This window comes from Lacerta agilis, chromosome 7 (genome assembly GCF_009819535.1).
Source record: "Lacerta agilis isolate rLacAgi1 chromosome 7, rLacAgi1.pri, whole genome shotgun sequence".
Classification (NCBI taxonomy): Eukaryota; Metazoa; Chordata; class Lepidosauria; order Squamata; family Lacertidae; genus Lacerta; species Lacerta agilis.
In genome coordinates this window covers 55,953,346-55,974,773 of record NC_046318.1, presented here as the reverse complement: position 1 = coordinate 55,974,773, position 21,428 = coordinate 55,953,346, and the positions used below count along the sequence as shown (strand labels likewise).

At 42.3% G+C, this 21,428-nt stretch overlaps 1 protein-coding gene across 1 annotated transcript; it reads right to left on the bottom strand.

Annotated features, from left to right (window-relative positions):
- Nucleotides 1-15,094: 15,094 nt before the first annotated feature.
- Nucleotides 15,095-20,285, bottom strand: GDAP1 (ganglioside induced differentiation associated protein 1). Its single transcript, XM_033155445.1, has 6 exons — nucleotides 20,017-20,285; nucleotides 18,241-18,433; nucleotides 17,324-17,497; nucleotides 16,894-16,988; nucleotides 16,158-16,272; nucleotides 15,095-15,751 (listed from the first exon to the last, which is right to left on the bottom strand). Exons 1-6 carry the CDS (start codon nucleotides 20,131-20,133, stop codon nucleotides 15,369-15,371), a joined length of 1,077 nt encoding a protein of 358 aa, XP_033011336.1. The 5' UTR covers nucleotides 20,134-20,285; the 3' UTR covers nucleotides 15,095-15,368.
- Between the last annotated feature and the right edge of the window lie 1,143 nt (nucleotides 20,286-21,428).

The following is a 21,428-nucleotide window of genomic DNA, read 5'->3' as shown; positions in this document are numbered from 1 at the left end:
CAGTTCTATGGCATTAGGGAGAGGAATTCCCTGAGAATCCTAATAGGGATCTGTTGGACTATTTATGCTGTGAGCCTTCCATCTCACGCACAGCCTGTATATATGTTGTAAGCAATGGCATCAGTTTCTCCAGAGATTCCAAGGAACCTGGGACCCCTGAAGTCTCCCACTACTTGGTGATTGGGGTGTGCAATATAAATAGTCATACACACACACATTACATGCAAACATCTCACAGCATTCTAATATCTAGCAGAATAATGGGTTGACTTGTCTCCGTTGTAGCTCTGTTGAGCAGACTGGGAAGCTGCCCTCATTCAACTCACAGTGCAATGAGCCCATTGCTTTGCTCTGGAACAGTATTTACTTTTACTCAATACTGCACATGATCTTGTTGCTTTATCACATAACATCAACTCTGCGCTACAGGTCCATTACATTCCTTTTTTTAAAAAAAACGTACACACATTTCAAGTGTGTTCTCAAAATGTCAAGTGTGTGTGCTCCTAAGATAAGGATTGGATCAAGACAACTGTCAAGTATTTGTTGATGTGTGAATGCCCCTCAACTAACCACTTCCATAGGATTACAGAGTTTGCATGACTTCAGGGTTTGCCAATGCATTTAAAATTCTGATTTGCCTACAGAGCTTGGCATTGCCTTCCAAAAAGTCTGTTTAATCCTTCCCATGTTAACTAGCCCCAGCTGTTCTTGCTGGCTCACGCGTTATTCTTTCTGAACTTGGGGTCCTCCTACAAAGAGCTGGACCATCCCTGTAAGACAATTTGCAAATTATCATTTATCATCTCTCTGTCCAAGAAAGTGTAACTGTTGATAAGTATCAGACTGCATTTCAAATGGCACATGTTCTTGCTCTCTGCTCTGAAAGAGGGTGGGTGGTGAAACAAACATTATTTTATAAGAGTATCCTAATCAACAGGCATAGTAAAGTGCAGTGGTTAGACCTAAACCCTGGCATTTCAAGAGATCCACCATAGCAATTATTATGTGGATAGGTTTGGTGCTGGGGAAAATCCCGTGAGAAAGAGATCTCTAGTAAGTTTAGAGGTTTAAAATGTAGAACTTTCTTTTAGGTTTTAGTAGAACTTTCCTTTAGAAAGAAATCTACCCCTCTTCCAACAAATTTTTAGGTATTGATTATTCATCTTTATAACATTTCTTACCCACCCTTCACCAGGGGCATCTTGCCCATAGAGGCAAGTGGTGCGGGGCACCGGGGTGCCAAGTTTGCACCAAGTTCTGGAGGGCGCCTGGGAAGAGGTGAAGGCTGGATGCGGCACCTCCCAGCTTCAGCTCACTGTCCTCGCCCGCCACACCGAAGCAGTGCCACGCCTGGAGCCTCCACCTGCCGTGGCCACCGCAGCATGGGCGCCAGGGAAGAGGCAGAGGCTGGGCACGGTGCCCTCGCCCGCTGCACTGAAGCAGCGCCACGCCCGGAGCCTCCGCCTCTTCCCCACCAGAGGAGTCACCCTCCAGCCACTGCCCACCTCCTCCAGCCCCGCAAAGCTGCCGGCAGCGCTGTAAAAAGGTGAAACCGCAAGGGGCGCCAGAGGGATCTTTGAACCATGGCGCCGGATACCCTTAAGACGGCCCGGCCCTTCACTGTAAGGTCCCAATGCAGATTAAAACAATATAATATAGTAATAGAAAAGCAGATCAATCCAAAACAAGGAAAGCCATTCCAGACAGAGGAGGACAAATTGCATTCAGTAGAAGAGTTGAGTCCCATAAGGCAAAATACCTTAGTCAAAGAGGTGTGTCTTCAGCATTTTGTGAAAACTGTACAGTGAAGATGTTGGTCACACCTCTGTGCGGAGAGAATTCCACAGCTTAGGGTCTGCCACTGAGAAAGCCCTCTCCCGGACTGCCATTCCCTGCACTTCAGAATGTATAGCTTATATGGATGCAGATATGCAGCCTAATTCACCCCCTGCGTAACTGTCCAAGGGCACTGTCTAAAGCTCTTGGATAGCTCTTGCATGACTAGTGCTGGACTGGAGCCCTAAGCTTTGCACAGATGTACTTCATAAACCAAAAGTTTGCAAAATTTGAGATCTAAGACATATGCACAACACATGCAAATGACCTATTTCTAGAAGCAAGCAAGCATATAAACTGTTACTGTGCTCCACACATGCCCTTGTATGCATTGTGGAAACCACTGTGCATATTAAAAGCTGCAGACTTTCTGTATTACCATGTTCACATGCAAACGTTTGCCTTTGGAGATAATCTACAATTCAAAGATGAAAAATGAGCACAGAAAATATTCACTTCCATGCTTCTGAATAGGACTGTCCTGACTGTAAAACAGGGGTTGGAAACCTGTGGTCTCCAGATGTAGTTGGACTCCAACTCCTATGAGCTGCAGCCAGCACAGCTAATGGTGAGGGATGGTGGGCGTTGGAAATCCAGCAACATCTGGGAGCCCACAGATTGCCCATCCTTCCTGTAAAACAACTCAAGTAGTTGCCTTGTGGGGCAATATTGGGGTGGCATAAGAAGATAAGAAGACCTTGCTGGGTCATGACAGTGGCCCATCTAGTCCAGCATCCTGTTCTCACAGTGAACAACCAAGTGCCTATGGGACACCCACAAGCAAAACCTAGGGATCGTTCACACTTCTGCTTATCCCACCATTTTCCCCCAGGGAAACCCACTCTTTAACACTGAATTGGAACAAACATCAGATGTGTTTTCCATGAATTGACATTTGCTCCAGTTCAGCAGTGAAGAGAGGGTTTTCCCAATAAAAGGAGTGAGGCAAATAGAAAGCCGCTTGGACCTCTGCCTAGAAAGCATGGGACAAGTGGAAAGCCAATCAGATCCATGCCTTCTAGGCACAGGACAAGTGAATTTTGGACAACCCCCTGAGCACAACAGCATGGTCCTGTCCAGCTGTTTCCAGCAACTGATATTTAAAAATATACTGCTTCTAACAGTGGAAGTAGAATATAACTGTCAGGGTTAGCAATCAATGTTGACTTTAAGACTATCTGCTGAAGAAGAATTTTCGAAACAGGGCTCTGTCTTGGTGTATATACTTCATCTGACGTATAAACTTATATATATATCCATCTACAGAATAGATTATTTGAAACAATTGTATCATTTGAACTACTATCCAGTATTATTTTACTCCTGTGGCCTGAGTTCTTGCCCTTCTTCCATTTTCGTGTGTCCTCATCTGCTGTGGCACTGCGAAAGATTCTGGGGCACACCAAATGACCCATATGGTGTATCTGCTTGAGATGACAAAATTGTTGGGGTACCCCCCATTTCTGAAACTGGCAGTGAAAATGCTTTAGAAAGAAAAGTTCCATCTTCTCAAGACGTGGGGCTATTTTTGAAGTAGGGGAAATACTTTGTCATTCATCAAATTGCAAATTCCAGCTGATCTAATTGGTTCCGAAAATGGTGAACAACCAAGGCAAAAACTTTGCACCACAGAGATCTCTGGTATATCTGTGTTTGAAAGGGCTCCATACCGTAATCGGGCTCAGATAAGTTGCCTAATTACCACATTTAATCATTTACAATTAATTATACCTTGTATAGTGAATTAAAGAAGGATGGAAGATGTGTGGCTTCTATCATTATGCTCCATCAGGGCCAGGGTGAGAACTGAGCTCATTTTTGGCATCCTTTCAAAAAGTTCTCCAAAATGGCAGTTTGCGTGTGCAGACTTTATATCTACAAATGTATACAGTATAGCATTGTCTTCTTTAGGAAAATTCACTTTACTTTTTAGCACCCTTTTACTTTTTGATGTTAATTCTGTGCTTTTCTGAAGAGGGGTCCTATTACCAGAGCAAACCATTTTCTACACATGGCGTGAGCTTTTCCGGCAATGCAAATCACTTGTGACTTGCACTCAATTTAGTTTCCTGGCTGGATCTTGCTCAATATCTAAGGGAATTATAATTTTAGATGAGGATCGTTGGAGCTGTCTGTGTGTTTATATAGAAGTGTCCAAAATAAATTCTCAGGAATAGTAAATAAACAATGTCACAGAATCCTTGTTTTTCAATTGCCACTAATATAGACTCCATTTGGCAACTTGGCTTGAAACAGGACTCCTCAGGTTGAGTTTCATTTTTAAGCATTTTGTCTCTGTTGTATTCATAAAAATCCATCACCCTTCTATTTTTCTAGGCCTTTTCCCATAACGATAAACAAATAATTAACAAATCTATTTTATTAGCTGAAAAGAAGTAACCTGAGCTGATGATTTACTGGACATCCTTCCTATCTAGGGAGAGTCTAAATAAACGGATTATAAGTCATCCTATGTTGGGGGCGAAATGTTCTCAATAATCACTGCAGTCGATGGGAGTTTTTCCACTGAAACAATAATTTCATCCCGGTGGCCAAGTCCTCAAGAGTGCCATTTAGTTGGGAAGTTGCTCTGCCATGCGAAGTTGCTTCAGAAATGCCAGCACCACTGGCCATTACCCTCCACCCCCACCCACCCCCCCACAAAAAAACCTTGCACAATGTTCTGGATTAGTGCTGTGCTGAACATTTCTCCTGCTTTTAAAAAAACAACATTATCCATCAATTTATGAGAAAGGGACTTACATTTGAAAATTACAATGACGGGATATAAATTTCTGCAAAAAAAATCTTGCCCACGGGTTGGAGGATTTCTGTAGCGCTCACCTTAGTTTCAAGATGGCTAAGGGTTGTTTGCGAGTGTATTTCCTTTCATTCTGCATTCTGGAATTGGTGGGGAAGATCTGCCGAAACCTCTACATTCAATGAAGAGATAGTTTTTGAGCAAACTCATAAATACATGATTTTAACAAGGGCTGGAAATAATACCAGCTAGCTTCCTCATGAGGCCAGCCTGTCAACAGATCACATGAAGAAACCAAAAGCTGATATGCCCTAGTTTGTTCGATAATGGCAGTGCTTTTTTTTTCTTGGGGTACTCAAGGATACACAGTACCATACGAGCATCTTTCTATCTAGAAGAAAAGCACTTGTTCAAAGTGCATCACTTACTATAACAACTTCATGGTGAGTACCAGCACCATTTTGTCTAGAAGAGAAGCACTGGATTATGGTAAACCACTTGCAAGACATCAGACTCTCTGCCAAGTAGATTTTGGAGTAGGATTACCATTGGCAACGAGGGGGGAAATGCCTCTGGCACTAGAGACAATGGGCCAAGGAGACTGACACGGCACTGGAAGCGGAAGGGGAGGAGTTGTTTTTTGCAAGTGCTGCTGGGGAGGAGGAAGTGAGCAGAACTCCATGTGGGAACTGAAGGGCAGCAGCCATGCTGGCTGGCTGGAGCAGGCTGTTGCAGAGAGACACAGGGGTGGCAGTTAGGATGCCCCTGAATCCAATGCTACACTGCTGGGTAGAACATGCAACTCTTGAGATGGAAATGCTGTGAAGTCTCTCTCCATAAAAACTCAGGTTAAATATGTGTGAACAAAGCAATATTTCATAAAGTAGCTAGTGTCCATTGTGCCTCATTTTCTCCCAAGGAAACACAAACACCAGTTAAGTACCAAGCCCCCTTGAATCTTGCTACTGCTCAGCAGAGATTGAGGGGTGGGTGGGCAGAAACACTATACTCTCTAAAGTGGTCTGCACTCTGCAGACTTCCTGTGTGCCTGTGTTGCCAGAAAAAAGTCATGGCATCTCCAGCTGGGCTTTCCTGTAAGCCCAGTAACGGAAACTGACTACTGTGTGTTCATTGTTTTAGTTTTTAGGTGGTATTTTTATTGACCATCTTTGCTAGGGCGGATGGGAAACATATTTTAGCAACATCTGGAGGGCCAAAAGTTCTGCACTCCTGAACCCTATCTTCCTGTATACATAAAAATGTAAGGCTGTCATCACGCAGCCCCCATTAGATTTGTAGTGCCACATCACAATCCTGGATTTGCATGAAGAAAAACCCAAGAGGCCAGAAAAAATTAGCTTCATGGTTACATGGAGTGGGAAGGGTATAAATGTAGGGTTTGTGGAGTTGAGGGCTATCAATTGCTATTAGCCATTATTCTCTGCTTCCACAGTTGGAGGCAGAAATGCTTCCAAAATCCAGTAGCTGGAAACTACAAGAGGGGAGAGTGCTTTTGGGCTTGAATCCCCCGCTTGCAGTTTTCCCACAGGCATCTAGTTGGCAAATGTGAAACCAAGATGCTGGACCATGGGCCATTGGCCTGATCTCACAAACCCTTATTGTGTTTTTATGGTCTTAATATTGGGGAAATGGCAGCGGGGTTGGCAAGCAAGTGAGCTGGGACACCACCTGGTATATCTATTTAAAAAACCAATGGTGGCAATTGGGTAATGAAGCCTCTCATGTACAAAGAACACTCTCCTGCATTGCATGAAGTGAATTCAAAACAGGGGGTGCAAACCAGATGTATTGCTAAATGTATCCCCTGGGATTGTTTCAGGTTTTTGTTTTGTTTTTTAAGTCTTTTGTTTGTTTTGTTAGCTGCTAAGTACTCCATGCTGAAACTTTAGCAATTTGCCATTATTTATTTTGATATTCTTCTCACAAGCATTTCCAGGAAGTTTTGAGTGGATCTCTCTACAAAGAAATCAAGGCCCTTCTCCCTGTGCATGACTACTGCTAGTACAAAATTTTTTGGGGAAAAAAAAGCTATAAACTACAGGATTCTTCTTGACAGCTGAAATCTCCCATTTATAGAGATTAGAGGTCTAGGGAAAAAAGCTAAAGTAAACTGTAGCGTTCTGCTGTCTTAAAACACACAAAACACAAAATTTATGATGCTGTTCTGGAGACAATCCTAAACATACTCCACAAACTCTTTATAAAAGGAGTCATTTTCCCAAAGAAATAACTCTGTGTTCCAAAAGTTTGGTTCAGTACATGATGCCCATGTTCAAAGCTTAAATGAGTTAAAAGCATCACAGTTCTATGCTTACCATGCAATCTCCATTTTTAAAAGAGACTATTATGCGGCTCTTGATGAATTACAAACAACTGGGCTGTTTTTAAAGGATACTTTTTTCCTGTGTTGCTGTACTTTATGGTATAAATACCATTACCAGTCACATTCAGGCTCGTTGTAAGCAAATTCAGAAGGGGGTGAGGAGGAAACGAAGTTGCGTGAACATGCTCCAGATCTGATTATGGAAGCAGGAGATGTTCTGTGTCTCACTGAATGTTTTGCCATCACTGAAAATTGATTCATTAGGGATGTAGGTGGCTTTGACAATTCCCCCAAAAACAGCATTCTGTCTCCCTCCCTCCCTCTCTCTCACACACACACCCCTACATATTGTGTCCTAATTCTTTAACTTTTAACAAAAAGGAATAAACGTTCTGGCTTTGTCCTTAAACGTTACGCTACACGAGAGGTGAAAACGACATGTAACAGCCTAGAACTATATTCTGACATGGCACAGGCAGGTAAAACGTTTTGGTTCTTTAACATCTCTTCTCATTTTAGTTGTTACACTCCAATGATGCTGCGGGGGGAGGGGGAATTTGTAGAAACCTCTTGAATTTGGCATGGCTGGATAAGAGTCACATCCATTACTCTGCCCACTTTTGCACCTGACCCTACACTTATCATTGGCACGCCAGTGCCCCTGGAAAGTTGTGGCCCTCCAGCTCAAAACAATTCCCCTCACCTGGATTAAGTGATTGATTTGTGGACTGACATCATCCCCACATAGCTTTCAAGTGACAGGCACACCAATTCAGTACACCTGACACCCGCAAAACCTGCCTGATATGATGAGCCTCATGGAGAACAGTGGGAAGACCTCCAAGAGTTGGAGCTGGATGCCCTGGGGGAGACCCCTAGAAGATTGGGGGAGCCAAGAGCGGGACTCCAATACAGTGGTACCTCAGTTTAAGCACAGCCCTGTTTAAGAACTATTCCGTTTATGAACTCCACAAAACCGGAACTTTACCTCGGTCTAAGAACAGAATCCAAACGGTGGAAGGGTACCGGCGGCAGGAGGCCTCATTAGGAAAAGCGTGCCTCGGTTTCAGTTTAAGAACGGACTTCCGGAACGGAATGCCCCTTCCGCCCATAAGAAGGAGGGGGAGTTGCAGGCAGGTAACACGAGCCCTTCACGTGCTCAGGGGATGGGGTCATCCCCTGGCACTGATTGGCCGAGCCCTGGGTGCGGTGCCCGGGCAACCGGCCAACTGGCACGGTGGCTATGGGCGTGCCTGCTGCATTTAAGCAGGACGCTCCCAGGGCTCGGCCTCTTGTTTTTCCCGCTCCCTTCGTCGCGTTTTCCCGGCTATGGACTGCGGTTGGTCGCCGTTGAGGGGCCTGGTAGGAATTTTCCCACTTGGCAAATTGGCTGGTGGTTTTCGCCTACCTCGTAGCAATTCGTTACAACTTTGGTTTGGCGGTTAGGCATTGGATCTTAGGGTAGGTTGGAAAGGTAGGGGGGGAGGACTGGCCATCACCTCCCTCCAAAAGGCTGAAGGGTACTTCAATAAAGGAGTTCGGTGGGGCATGGCCACTGTCCGGAGCCGTCGAAGGTGAGGGCCCCAGGCACGCCCCAGGCCGGTGATCGCAGGGTGAGTCCCTAGCTGATGTGCAGCAGCAGGGGCTCATCCATCGTGGTTAACCCTTCCCTGACTGCCAGCACGACGTACTGGAGTCGGATATAGTCGGCTGATCCAATGCCTAAGCCAATACCGCTCAACATCCGTAACCAATAAAGTTGTGGCCATTTATTTCCCATTTGAACCTTACATATGGTGTCTTGTGTCTTATTTCTCCAGGGGAGGGATCGGGTCCTTGACATGCAATAAGTTCGTAAACCGAGGTACATGTCTGAGCCAAAGGAGGGGAACAGTTTAACTAGAGAGTAAGGAGCTAAATACGGAGCAGGTTTGACAGTGAAGGAGTGCCAGATTTACATATAAGCTAAACAAGCTATAGTTTAGGGCCCCACTCTCTTGGGGACCCCAAAAAAATTAAAGGGGCAAAAACTTCGATAAAATACATATTTTGTTATGGGCAAATGGCTTTAGATACCTATTAGGTCCATAAATTACCATATAGCATATATTCAACACAAAAAACAGTGACAATTTCTTGTTGACAAAGGAAAGCTAGACATATAAAGGGCCCCATTACCTTCAGTAGCTTAGGGCCTTATCAAACCTAAATAAGGCCCTACAGTGAAGGGTTCCGCTCCTGCGATATCAGATGCCTCTAGCCAGGCACCTACTAGAGTGGAGACACTACCGCTTCCCGTGTCAGTGAGGAGCCTGCCCCTTTGGGGGGAGGCAACAAAGTAAGTTGGATACTGAGTCAGTGCTAACCCCACCTCCATCACCCAAGGCATGGAGATGCCAACACCAGCGCGAACAAACCTCAGAGATTCAACCCACTCCAAAGAGTGCCTGTTTGCTTGCCTAGTCTGGAGACGCTACCCATTTGCCGTATTAAGAGCTGTCTTCTGCCCACTCTTCAAAGGGAAGCAGGGCAAGGGAGCATGTTGCTGTTGGATCAATGTCTTAGCTTGCACTTAGCCATGAAATTCACTTTATGCTTCGAAACGATATTGCACTGTTATTGTTAATATGATTTTGCAGCCCTGCAGCTAAGATGGGAAGTGACTAGTCCACAAGAATTTTTAAAATGACCTTCATTTGTGGAACAAAGATGGCTGTAGGAGCAGGGAAAGAAACTTTATGGCTAGCTGGAGAGGTAGTAGCCAAAGGTAAGAAGTCTATTGCTGTTGAGATAAAGAACACAAGTTACTCTTATTTCCTCTCTTTTTTCCTGTTGCTTGTTATTGTTTGTGACCAGAAGATGGCTCGTGCCTGACCAACCTGTATATATGCTCTTGATAAATTAATGTACTATTTTAATGAATTGCCTTGAACTGACCTGCCACAAGTAGGCACTTCTATATGCCTTTATGAAAATGTACCATATTGTTTTGGTGATTCCCTAGCCACTTCCCTGTATCTATTTTCAAAACACAAGGAGAAAGTATCAGCAGCAGCTGCTTTTAAAAAGGTCCCAAAATTCTGCTAAGCTTTCTGGTGAATGTAGGCTTGGAAAACACTGCCATCTGGTGGTATTTTGTTTTTCTGCAGAGAATACAGTAAAGGTCACAATAAGTGAAATGTCATTGTGCACCCAAGGAATTAACTTTCACCGTTCAGAAGAGTGAACACCTTAACACAGAAGGAAATTGACTCTGCACAGATTTAGAAAGCATGAGAGAAGACGCATGAAGTGTCCACTTTCGCTACCAATAGTCAAATAATAGATTTGCCATTGCAGATTATTTGCCATAGCAGATATTTGAATATTGCATTTCAGAATCACATCAATAGGATGTATCATTGTGGCTGTCCAATTCCAGAGTTTCTGCTATGCATGTGGATAGCAGAATGTTACAATACAGTAAGTGCTGATTCACTGCAGTATATTAGCAAGAATGCTAAAGCAAAACTTCAATCATTCATAAGGGCTTTTCTCCGGAAGTTAGGTCCATTGAAAATAATTAAGGTTACTTCCAACTAAAGCCAGTTAGCACTGGAGGGGAAAGATACTACATATAAACAGTGTTGTATGGTCAAATTAAACTATGTTTCTGCAAACAGAGCATATCCAGTTCATCAGTTTTGCCAAAATAACTGGGTCATGGAGTTAAATTATATTCATCTGTTTCTTACTGCCTCCAAATGTTTCCTAAATAAAAAAAGAAAAGAGTGTTTCTCATTAGTGCGACTGAGCAGAGAATCAGAATATATTGTTAAATCATTAGTACTATGAAATAGTAACCAGAAATTTCAGCAAGTGAATTGCCATTTCGGTGTTGACAGTAATTTTAAATTGGCAGGGTGGTACCTCCCTGATTACATCTGGTACCTTGTGAGTAGATCATCAGGTTCCATAACAACTGTTACAGAGACAATGGCCCATTCAAATTAATGGGTATAGGCACTCAAGAATTTAACACTCCAATCCTATTGAATTTTTAGGCAACAAATATTTACTTAAGAGACAAGAGTTTCTCTGTGTTTGATATTTGGCTGGAATTTAGTTCCATCTGGGATTTAGTCCTGTCAAAACTGATTTCTTAATGTCTTTAGATGAGGTTAGGAGGGTTCAAAAAGCTCCGAGGAAAGGGATGATGCCAATAAATTTGGCATTTGAAAGAAAGAGGAAAATGCTAGATTATTGGTGAGTTCCTTTAGAACAGTTTGGAGATGTGATTGGTGAAGGGACTGCCTATGTAAAACTAAGTCCTGCTCTTTTGCAAGCATTGAAGAGTATCAATAATATTTGTTATTGTTTTGGCCCATTTTCATATATGACTATTAGAAACTGCTTGCTAGTTATTTGTACAATATGAAGCAATAGACATTGTTGTGCCTTGAACCACTGTCCACAGCACAAAACTTCATTTGAGACTTCATTTGAAACTTTGGTCATTTGGTAAGGAAGATGGTGGAGATGGGTTCTTCATGGAATTGGAAAGTTGGAAGGGGCCATGAGGGGTATCTGGTCCAGTTCCTTACAATGCAGGAATCCTCTGCCCAATGAGGGGCTCAAACCCACAACCCTCAAATTAAGAGTCTCATGCTCTACTAACTGAGCTATCATCTAGATAAGTATGTACCCTAGCATGTGATGCATATGTGCCCCTCCACACTGAGATTACATTGGAAAGAAGTAACCAATAGAAGGCTTTTCTCAAGCCTAATTGCAGGACAGTGGTAGGTTGGGGGACTCACAGACAAGAATGATTAACTCTCCCTTCTGCAGCTGTGACTGCCACCCCCACTGCCAAAATAATCCTCTGGTCACTGCATTAGGCTTCCAAAAAGCCTTTTACTGTAGCCAAAAGAAGGCTATCTCATGCCTAATTGCAATGGGGGGAGGGGGAGGTAGTAATGGCAGCAGTGCTTGTGCAGTAGTCATGACAGTTTCTCCAGATTGTAAATGGGCCCCAAAAAGGTTGGCAACTCTTGCATTATATGGTCTTGTGTGTCCGCTTGTGTATCCATGGTCAACACTGGCAGTTTCCCACAGCTGTTGCATGATGATGATGATGATGATGATGATGATGTCAGGTGCCAGAGAAGGTTACAACAATTAAAAATACCTTATTAAATGTTTAAAAGTTTGCAAAGAGTACAATCACCAAAAAAATAGGGAAGGTCCTAAAACTACACAAGTAAACGTCAAGCACCCACAGAACAGGCTGCCCAGTTAGAAAGGCTGGGGTGCTCTCTCCTAAGTAAACCTGATCAGAAGCCCTGGTATATAGAGGGCCAAGAAATACAGGACCTTGAACAGCTCTAAGTGAGCCCTGCTGGCTGAAATTGTATCCTACTAAGGCAGCTGTAGAAAGATGTTGCAGCAGTGAAATGAAGCCAACTGGAGCCTTATGCAGACTGACAAAACCTGTGGCGTGGTTGCCTCTGCCTTTCTAGAGGAACCACATGGGTTGGTAAAGGATGTATAGTACTAGAATTTTGCTTCAGGATGTCACTTGACAGTGGCAATCCAGCCAAACCACAGTCTGTCCACCTAGAATGGAATAGGCTATATGACCAGCTAGCCCAAAATGAAATAAACAGCTGTCAGGAGTGGGATTTTTAAAATTGTTAAATCCTATCTCCTTTTCTGATTCTAATCATTAGTGTATTAAATTGGAAGGTGTAGATATGGGATCCAAAGTTTTCTCTGTAAACTTAGTGCCATGCCAGCACTGCGACTTCTCAGATTTCCCTTTCCAATTGCAGCTCCCTTGGCAGCTCTTTGTCAGCCATGTGCTTATGTCCTGCTTGCAGGTTGACCGAAGGCATCTGGCTGGCCGCTGTGAGACTAGCATGCTGGACTACATGGGCCATTGGCATGATCAGCAGGTTTGTCTAGGATGAGGAGCTCCAAAAACCAAAGCATATGTAGGAAAGTCAAGTTCGATGAGTTGAAGAAACAGTTGACTAAAGTGCTAGGGTTGGGTGTGTGAAACCTAAGTTCACCTATGAAATCTGTAGGTGGCTTTGGGAAAGCTGCAATCTCTCCACCTAAGCTGTCTCATAAGGTTGTTTTGAGGCTACTGTTACATTTGGGGATAATTCACATATCGAAATTGGTGATATTTACTTCTGGAGGTTATAAAAGCCCTTGGAAGGAGGGTGGGTGCCTAATAAAAACAAATATATAGCGTCATGCCTTAACAATGCCCTTTGTTAGAACAAAGATTAGTGCAACTGAACATGCAGTATTGAACAATGGTGTAAAAATGCTGAGAAAACTTTCTCTTGGTTTTTACACACACAGTCTGACAATGCAATGTTTTTGATCTGAAAACGAACTCTTTTATAAATCAAATTTGCTCCAGGAAGGGGGATTTGCATTTCCCTGCATCATATGGCACAGTATGCTTTCCTTGAGTCATCTGGGTTTGTTTTACTCAAAACAAATCATTTGCCCTACAGCCACCTCTGACACAGTGCATCTTGGTTCAACCTGCTTTATTTATGTAGCCTAAGGGTTACATACATATGTACCTCCTCCTTCCATGGGATCGTCACCACCACTTGCTGACTGCAATATGAGATAAAGACCTGCACACATGTGCAGTAGCCACCAGAGACTGAACACTGCTAAAAGAGCTTTTATATCCCCAAACATCAACTCAAGCCAGGGCAAGTATGAACACTTTCCCCCTCCCGCGGAAAGGGCTGGGTAATACAAGTGGCTTCTTCTGATGTCCTCTGGAGATAAGGGCTCCTCCCTTCTTTATATTGGGAGGGCCTGTGCCACAGAACAGAAGATCCTGCCCCAGGGTTGGATTCAACTGAGTCCTACTCAGAGTAGACCCGTTGAAATTAATCAGCTGAAGATAGCTGTTTCCATTAACTTCAATGGGTCTACTCTGAGTAGGATTAGCATGGGCTATCAAGCCCCAGTGCCAGATAGCCTTCATACCCTTTCCAGATCTAAAATATAATTACCCCACACTACTAAGACTTCATAACCAAACTGGTAGTTGGTAAACTAATTTTAATCAGAAAGCAAAATACAGTTCATTGGACACAAATCTGTTTACAAATGCATGAGTGTGTGTTTTCTGAAGAAATTATATTTGTGGAGAGGACATTTTCTGAGGCACATTATGGGCTACATTCATACACAGGCACAAAAGATATGCTTACATTAAAAGAAAAGCAACACACCTATTAATTTACACTCACAATATCCAACGCATGATGCACAGTGCTTCAGAATAGACTGGTGATGCATGACACTCCTGTGTGAAGAATAATCAAGGCACAAATTCCATCAAGGTGTCTCCTCCTAATGGGCAATCCACAGAGGTCCAGTGCCTAACTGTTATTTGTGCCTTGGAAACCTGTCTGCTATGTTCCTAATAACAATCTACTTTCCATGTGCTTCCCTAATGTGATTTAAATGTGTGCTGCTCTGACAAAGTACATTCAGCTAACTGATGTTTTAGGAAAATGTGTTTTTATCCAGCCATGGTGCAACATATAATTGATGTAAAGCTCCTCATTTTTAGAAGGCTCAAATTTACATAATATATAAGTGGTGGATTAGCAGAGGGCTGATCATGCTGAATGATGACAAATGTTGACTTGCCAAATGACCACATAAAGTAAAATATTAAGGAATGGCTTTTAAGAGAGAGAGAGAGATGGGGGGTGGGGGGTGGGGTTGTGTATTCTTTTCAACTGCATATTGCCATATGAGCCACAATTTGAAAAGGAAGTTATATTGGTTAGAATCTTGAGTACTGGAAGCAGAAAGAAGCCTGGAGATTATCCCATTATTTTACCCTTCCTGCAGCTGCAAATGCCCTCCTGAACAGCATGAGCTGAAAGGATGAGAAGTTGACCCAAATCATTACATGAGCAGAGCAGCATTTGTGCAATGTGCATGGTCCTTCCCCTCCCACAACTTTGGGTAATCCAATCTTCTTCCGGCACTATGCCCCATCCTGTGCTGCTCAAAAGGGTCCCTCAATCATGCAGAGAGATTTTTTAGCAGTAGGAAGGGAAGTCCCATTCCATAGTTTTCTGCTCCCAGTACTCCAGATCCAAGCTATTCTTTCATTTTTCTTCAAGATTTCATTTCTATAAGTACCTGTGTGACAGCAGAAATCTACTCATATGGGGTAGCCAATATGGTGCCCTCTGATCTGGCTGGACTACAACTCTCATCATCCCTTACTAATGGCCATGAGAGTTGGCTGGTGAGGGTTGTAGTCCAACCACACCTGGAGGGTGCCATGTTGGCAACCCCTGTACTAATATATGTATAACAATGTTGTGGCCCATTAAATCCTTGGTGTAATTGGTGGTCCTTTCACAGTTTGGCAAGAAACATCTACAGATAACTTTGTCTTGCTCTAATGGATGACAGCACATTGGGAAACCTCCTCCGGAGACACACCAAAGCAAAATACCCGATTCCGGCTAAGAAGCCAACCAAAAGAGTGGTGCCAAAAATCCTTGGTGCCCTCTTCTTGGCCACTCGAAATGCAGTTGGAAGAACTGCAGAGATTAATATGTTGTTGACATGTCCTAAAACCTTGTGGAATGCTTTTCTCTTCAAGACACGCTCATAATAGGCTTCCAAGTTAGGCCGCTTTCCATTCCCCCAGTTTCTCCTTGCCAGTCCAATGAACTTCAGTCGATGCAATGTAACAGCAAGGGATACATCGGCCAAGCTGAAAAACTCACCACAGAGCCAAGGCTGGTGTCCATTTTCTAATCAGAATGAAGGTTAAAAAAAAAAGTTAGGGGCTAATAAAAAGTAATAAGATGATAAAGACCTCAGGTCTTAAGTTTCTGTCCCTGTTTTCTCTATTATGCTCAAATGGCCATCAATCCCAGATTGTTCCTGGAAAAGGCATTAAATTGTTTGTTTATTTGCATCTTAAAATTTTCAATCTTAAAGCAACAAAAGTCCTTAAACAAGAAAACACTGGGAATCTTTGACTTAAGCAATTGCAGTGCTTGGAATGAACGAGTTTCTTTTTAAAATGAACTTTCCATGTGCTGATCAAATGTCTGATGTAGCAGGAAAGTGCAGTGCCAATATATTGATCAACATGCAATACTTTAACTGAGACAGCTACACACTGACCAAGAACTAAATATGAATATTTCCTACCTGGAGTCTCTTCATTCCTTCTTTGCAGCTCAGTCTCAACTTGATCCAAAACTTTTTCCAGCTCATCCAATATTTTCTGTAAATACTTTATGTTATCATGATCCATCAGTTTAGACTAAGGAAAATAAGTAGATTATATATTTAATCTGCAGTCCCATTTCCTGGGTGTAAGCCCCATTGAACATATTGAGATTTACTTCTGAGAAAGCATGCAAAGTATAGTGTCGTAAGCCAGGCATCTGAGCATCCAGTAATATCAGTGGAGTGTCATAGCTAGAATGGCACTGCTCACCTGACTTTCAAACACAGAGTGTTGTTGCTGGTTCCTGAGAGGTGGAGGTGTGTGCAGTGTGGGTGCAGCAGCAAGAGTGTTCATTTGGCATGATCACCAGGCAACACTCTGCTGAACTCTCCAGGCCTTGCCCCTCTCAGGAACCAGCAGTGATGCTCAGTATTTGGAAAGAAAGTGAGCAAAACGTGCCCTTCTTGCACCACCCCACCAAACCACTACTGGATGCATAACAACACCAACACAGGTATAGAACAATCAAGCAACAGTAATAGCAAGTAGTGTGGCCATAAAAGCACAGTTATTACAAAATTTTCCCCTTAACCTTGACTTCTTCTGAAGATACATACATGCAATGACAAGAAATATATCATATTAATATCACATCCAAAGAAACAGTAGCATTCTAAGGTGGGTTTTTGACTGTCAGATATAGTCCATTCTTACTTTAAGACGTTTCTGCTTCGCTATATAGGCATCTTGAAGATCTGGGTTTTCTTCTGCAAGTTTCTTTAGTTCAGACTCAGTATTGCCTATTTGGCCTGAAGAAACAATGAGCTCATTAAAAGCTAATAAACCACGTCCATCAAAATACTTCAGTACAGCTATATATTAGAACATATCAGTTAGAACCCCTTTAAGAACTTGCCAGAAGAGCTTTGTCTGCCTGCTCCAATATCTGAAATACTTTTGTATAAACACCTCTCTGTCACTGAGGCAGATTTAACCCCTAAATACACTGCAATTAATTTGATGGAAAACAGTATTTTTTAAAAAAAAAATGGTTTTGTTATTGTTAACGGAAATAGGTTTATGATAAACACACAAAAATAAAGTTAAAGCACAAGCAAAGTTCTCATCAGACAATGGTACATACTACGAATTCTAGTTGTGGCGTAAGCTGGGATCATAGAATCTACAGCTAATTCAGGATGTAGAATGCAGCCATGTGTATAGGCATCCATTGGCAAAGAATCCAGGAGCTCTCTGTAGTGTTGAACCCTGGGATAGTACATGCTTCCTTCTTCTGGAATCAGCCTTGGAATTTTTTCTTGGGTAAAAATTAGATAGATAGATAGATAGATAGATAGATAGATAGATGATAGATAGATAGATAGATAGATAGATAGATAGATGATAGATAGATAGACAGATAGATAGATAGATAGATAGATAGATAGACAGACAGATAGATATACAAAGATGATGATAAAGATTATGATTAGAACAAAATTGAAGGATCAAAGTTTAAAGTATTAGTCACTGCAATACTGTGATTGGAGAAGGCTCAATTGCAAACTTTCATGCTTTCAGGCAACAGTAGGAGAGCACTATTGCCTCATTCAGTGGTACTGCACAAGCTTTCTTTGCAGGAGATCCCAGGTTCAATCCCTGTTGCTTCTAGTTAAAAGGATCAGGAAACAGCTGATAGGGAAATCTCCTGTCAAAGTCCCTAGAGAGCTACTATTAGTCACAGTAGACAATAATGGGCAAATGGACTACTGTGGGAGCCTATGAGAGAGATGGGGTTAATAAAATCATAACCCATGTCAAAGAGTGGCTATAATTTTTATCCCAAACCCATCCCACAAAGTTTCCTAACCCCATTTTTCAATGTGCCACAAGGACTAAACTGCACATTATGTGACCCTCCTGGAAGAATTTGGGAATCTGTAGACAATCTGTAACATTTGGGCAATCGTTTGGACACCTATAAACAAATCCTCATGCAGCAAGGTTGTAACTCACACCCAACATTTACATTACGAAAAATCACCAAGGTACTCTTCTTACCATTCACGAAAGCTTCTTCAAGATAGTCGACAATCTGAGTTGCATCACAAATTATGTTTTCTCTGTGGATGAGTACAGGGACTTCTCCAGATGCATTTAAACGCATAAACCAAGGCTCGTTGTGTTCACTCAGTGGAAGGCTTACATCATGCTCTTCGCATTTCAGTCCCTTTTCAGCAATCACCAAACGCACCTGAAAAATATATGTAAACATACTTGTTGAAGATTTACAGCTGTCCTATTAAAAATACACATTTCCTATTAAAAGAGTTTGGAAATACACACGAAGGATCTGAAAGTGGAGAGCATGTATTTTCGCCTCTGGATTTTTTCTTTTTTGTAACATTGACCAATTCATCTCACTTTTCTGGGTGTACTTTCCTTTTAACCCAGATTAATTCTTTTTAATGTTTAACTTTTCTGTTGAAGCCCACATTGCCTCAGGGGAACACAAACCAGCAGTGGGTGGAGCCCTAGCCAAAGTGAATGAGGCCACCCACTTATTTTTCACTTTCTGCTGCTCCTTTGTCTCTTTATCTCTTGCTGCAATTATTTTAAATTTGTTATTGTGTTTTGGACACTCTTTTAGTTGTTGGTGGGGTGGTGCAAGCAGAGCAGCATTGCTCACCTGCCTTTGACCACCAAGCATCACTGCTGGTTCCTGAGAGGGAGAGAGGCGAGGCTCAGGGAGCAAGGTGCTGTGCAGGTGCAGGTGCAGAAGCATAACCAACCTGATGTTTCCGCTATCACACCCACACCTTGTCTCACTCCTCAGCACACCCTTCTCCCTCTCAAGAACCATCAGCACTCAGTGTTCAAAAGACAGGCAATCAATGCCACTCCACTCATTGACCTCTTCCGGTTTTATATTGTTACCATTTTATGGTTTGTAATGTTATAGATTGTTTTCACCATGTTGAGAGCTACCTTGAGAGGGGGCAGCCCTGAAAGGCATTCTATAAATGCAGAAAATAAATAGATTTCTGCCACCATTGCCCCTTGGCTTTTTCTCTACCTGTCACCCACATGAAATCATTTTCTTCCTTTCCTCGTTTTTCTTATACCCTGCCCTTCCTACTACCAGGGCTCAGGGAAACTAACAGCATTCTTAAAACATTATACGTATAACATTAATTAATTAATTAATTAATTTGTTGTTGCTGCTGCTGCTGCTGCTGTTTTGAAAATGAGTAACATACTATTTAATTTGGTTCAACATTGCAGGTGGATTCTGGTAGGGACATGCTCACAACATGATACCTATTAATTTCCCAAGTGCACTCTGTGGTGTCTGTAAAGAAAACCAAGTATGAAGAAGCAAGCAAATATTGTTTCTTCCTTTTGCTGCTAAATTCATTTATTCTTGGAAACAGCTAACTGCTTTAAATTGAATAAAATTCTATGACAGGTAGTCAGTGTGGTCCATTCTAGATGTTGTTGGACTACAGCTCCCATCATCCCTGACCCTTGGCCATGCTGGTTTGGGCTGGTGGGAACTGAAGTCTAATAACATCTGAAGGGCATTACATTGGCTATCCCTAGACTATGACAATTGTAAGGGCTCTGAGGCCTGTTTAAGAAGCTCGCTGGGCTCCCCTTTCCCTACTCTCCCCTTTCCCTGCTTTCTTCTCCAAATGCATTCTTACAGCTGCATTTAGATAAACAGAGTGTCCATCCACACCCAGCAACCACCTTTTAGGTGGGCAAAACGTACAGAGGGAGCTGTCCGGGTTCTGAAATCTGACATTCTTAGAAACAGCCACACTAGCTACTCACCTTTTGGGAGCTGAAGGACTGAGTCCAATGATAGAGGATCAGTTTGTCATCTGTCTTCAAATACACTTCAGCTCGAGGCATTTTCCCTGCAGCCTGTTCCTCCTTCTCTTCTGCCATTTCACCTTTTCTCTCGGCTCTACTCACCACTCCGAGATTCTACCTATGAGATTTTTGTTCTCTCGTTGTTACTGAGTCTGCTCCATGGACTGAGCATGCTCACTGTTGACAGATGAAGCTGCTGTTCTGACGATGCCCTTAGACTCCCTTGGAACCTGAAATGGGAGAAGTGTTGAAATTGCCATCAGTTTGAACCTAGGGAGATTTAAAAAAGGGAGAACAACAACAACAAAGGGAACCTATATAAATGCAGAACACAAAATAATTGGAAGAGGGTTCTCTTGTATCCTATTTTCTAATTTGCAAAAAATAAAAAAAATAAAAATGAAGACAAGAATTTAATTTTGGGGCAGCAGAAACCTGATTGCCAAACAGCCTTCCAATGATTATTGTATATGATTTTCCTATGTTGAGAAAGGAAGTAAGTTCCACAAAGAGAAGATTTTTAAAGAGAGCACAGGAGGCTACACTAATACCCTTGCAAGCTCAGCCTTCCATTCCTCTGCTTCTACAATTTGATTAAACTCCTTCCTTGAATTTTAATGGTTCCTCATTACACTCCATGTTGATTAATTTACCTTGCTTTTGTCAAAGATGGTTGCATATAATTTTTTTTCCATATTTCAGCATTAGCATGCATTTAATGATGTCAAATAAAATGTGCACTGCTGACAGCAGGGTGGAAATTACAAACAAAAATAAATATGTTTTAGAACCTAGGGAGCACAATTGTTTGTGTGCATGGATGAGATGTTTTATTTTCTGTCAGCTACCATAGCCAGCCTATAAAGAAAGGTGGGGAGCCCTTCAAGAATATTAAAAAAAAAAGAAAAAGCAATGTTACATGATGTTAAATAGACTATAAGCAAATACAATAGGGGATGTATTGTGAGACATTGTCTATCTGTACATCTAGCTACTACCGATGTTCTCAACAAGGGCTACATTCAGAAAGTGAAAAATGGTGATGTAGAATCTATAAATACAAGACCAAAATTTGATGGTGGAACTCCAGATTAGCCAACTTCCTTAATAAGAGTGTCAGACTACAATCCTGTACTGAATTAACTTGGGAGTAAGTCCTATTGAAGTCAATGAAGCTTTCTTCTGAGTAGATATGAATAGGATTGCACTGTCAGAAATCACACAGCCTGTAGGAGTGATGAACATGCATCCAGTAAACAACATGTCCCTGAATGACCACAAGAGGTCTCCATGTTTCGAGAAATGGTTGGGAAAATGGAAGGATTTGAGGGGTTTTTATCTGTGTCCTACAGTGAAGTTCAAAATGAATG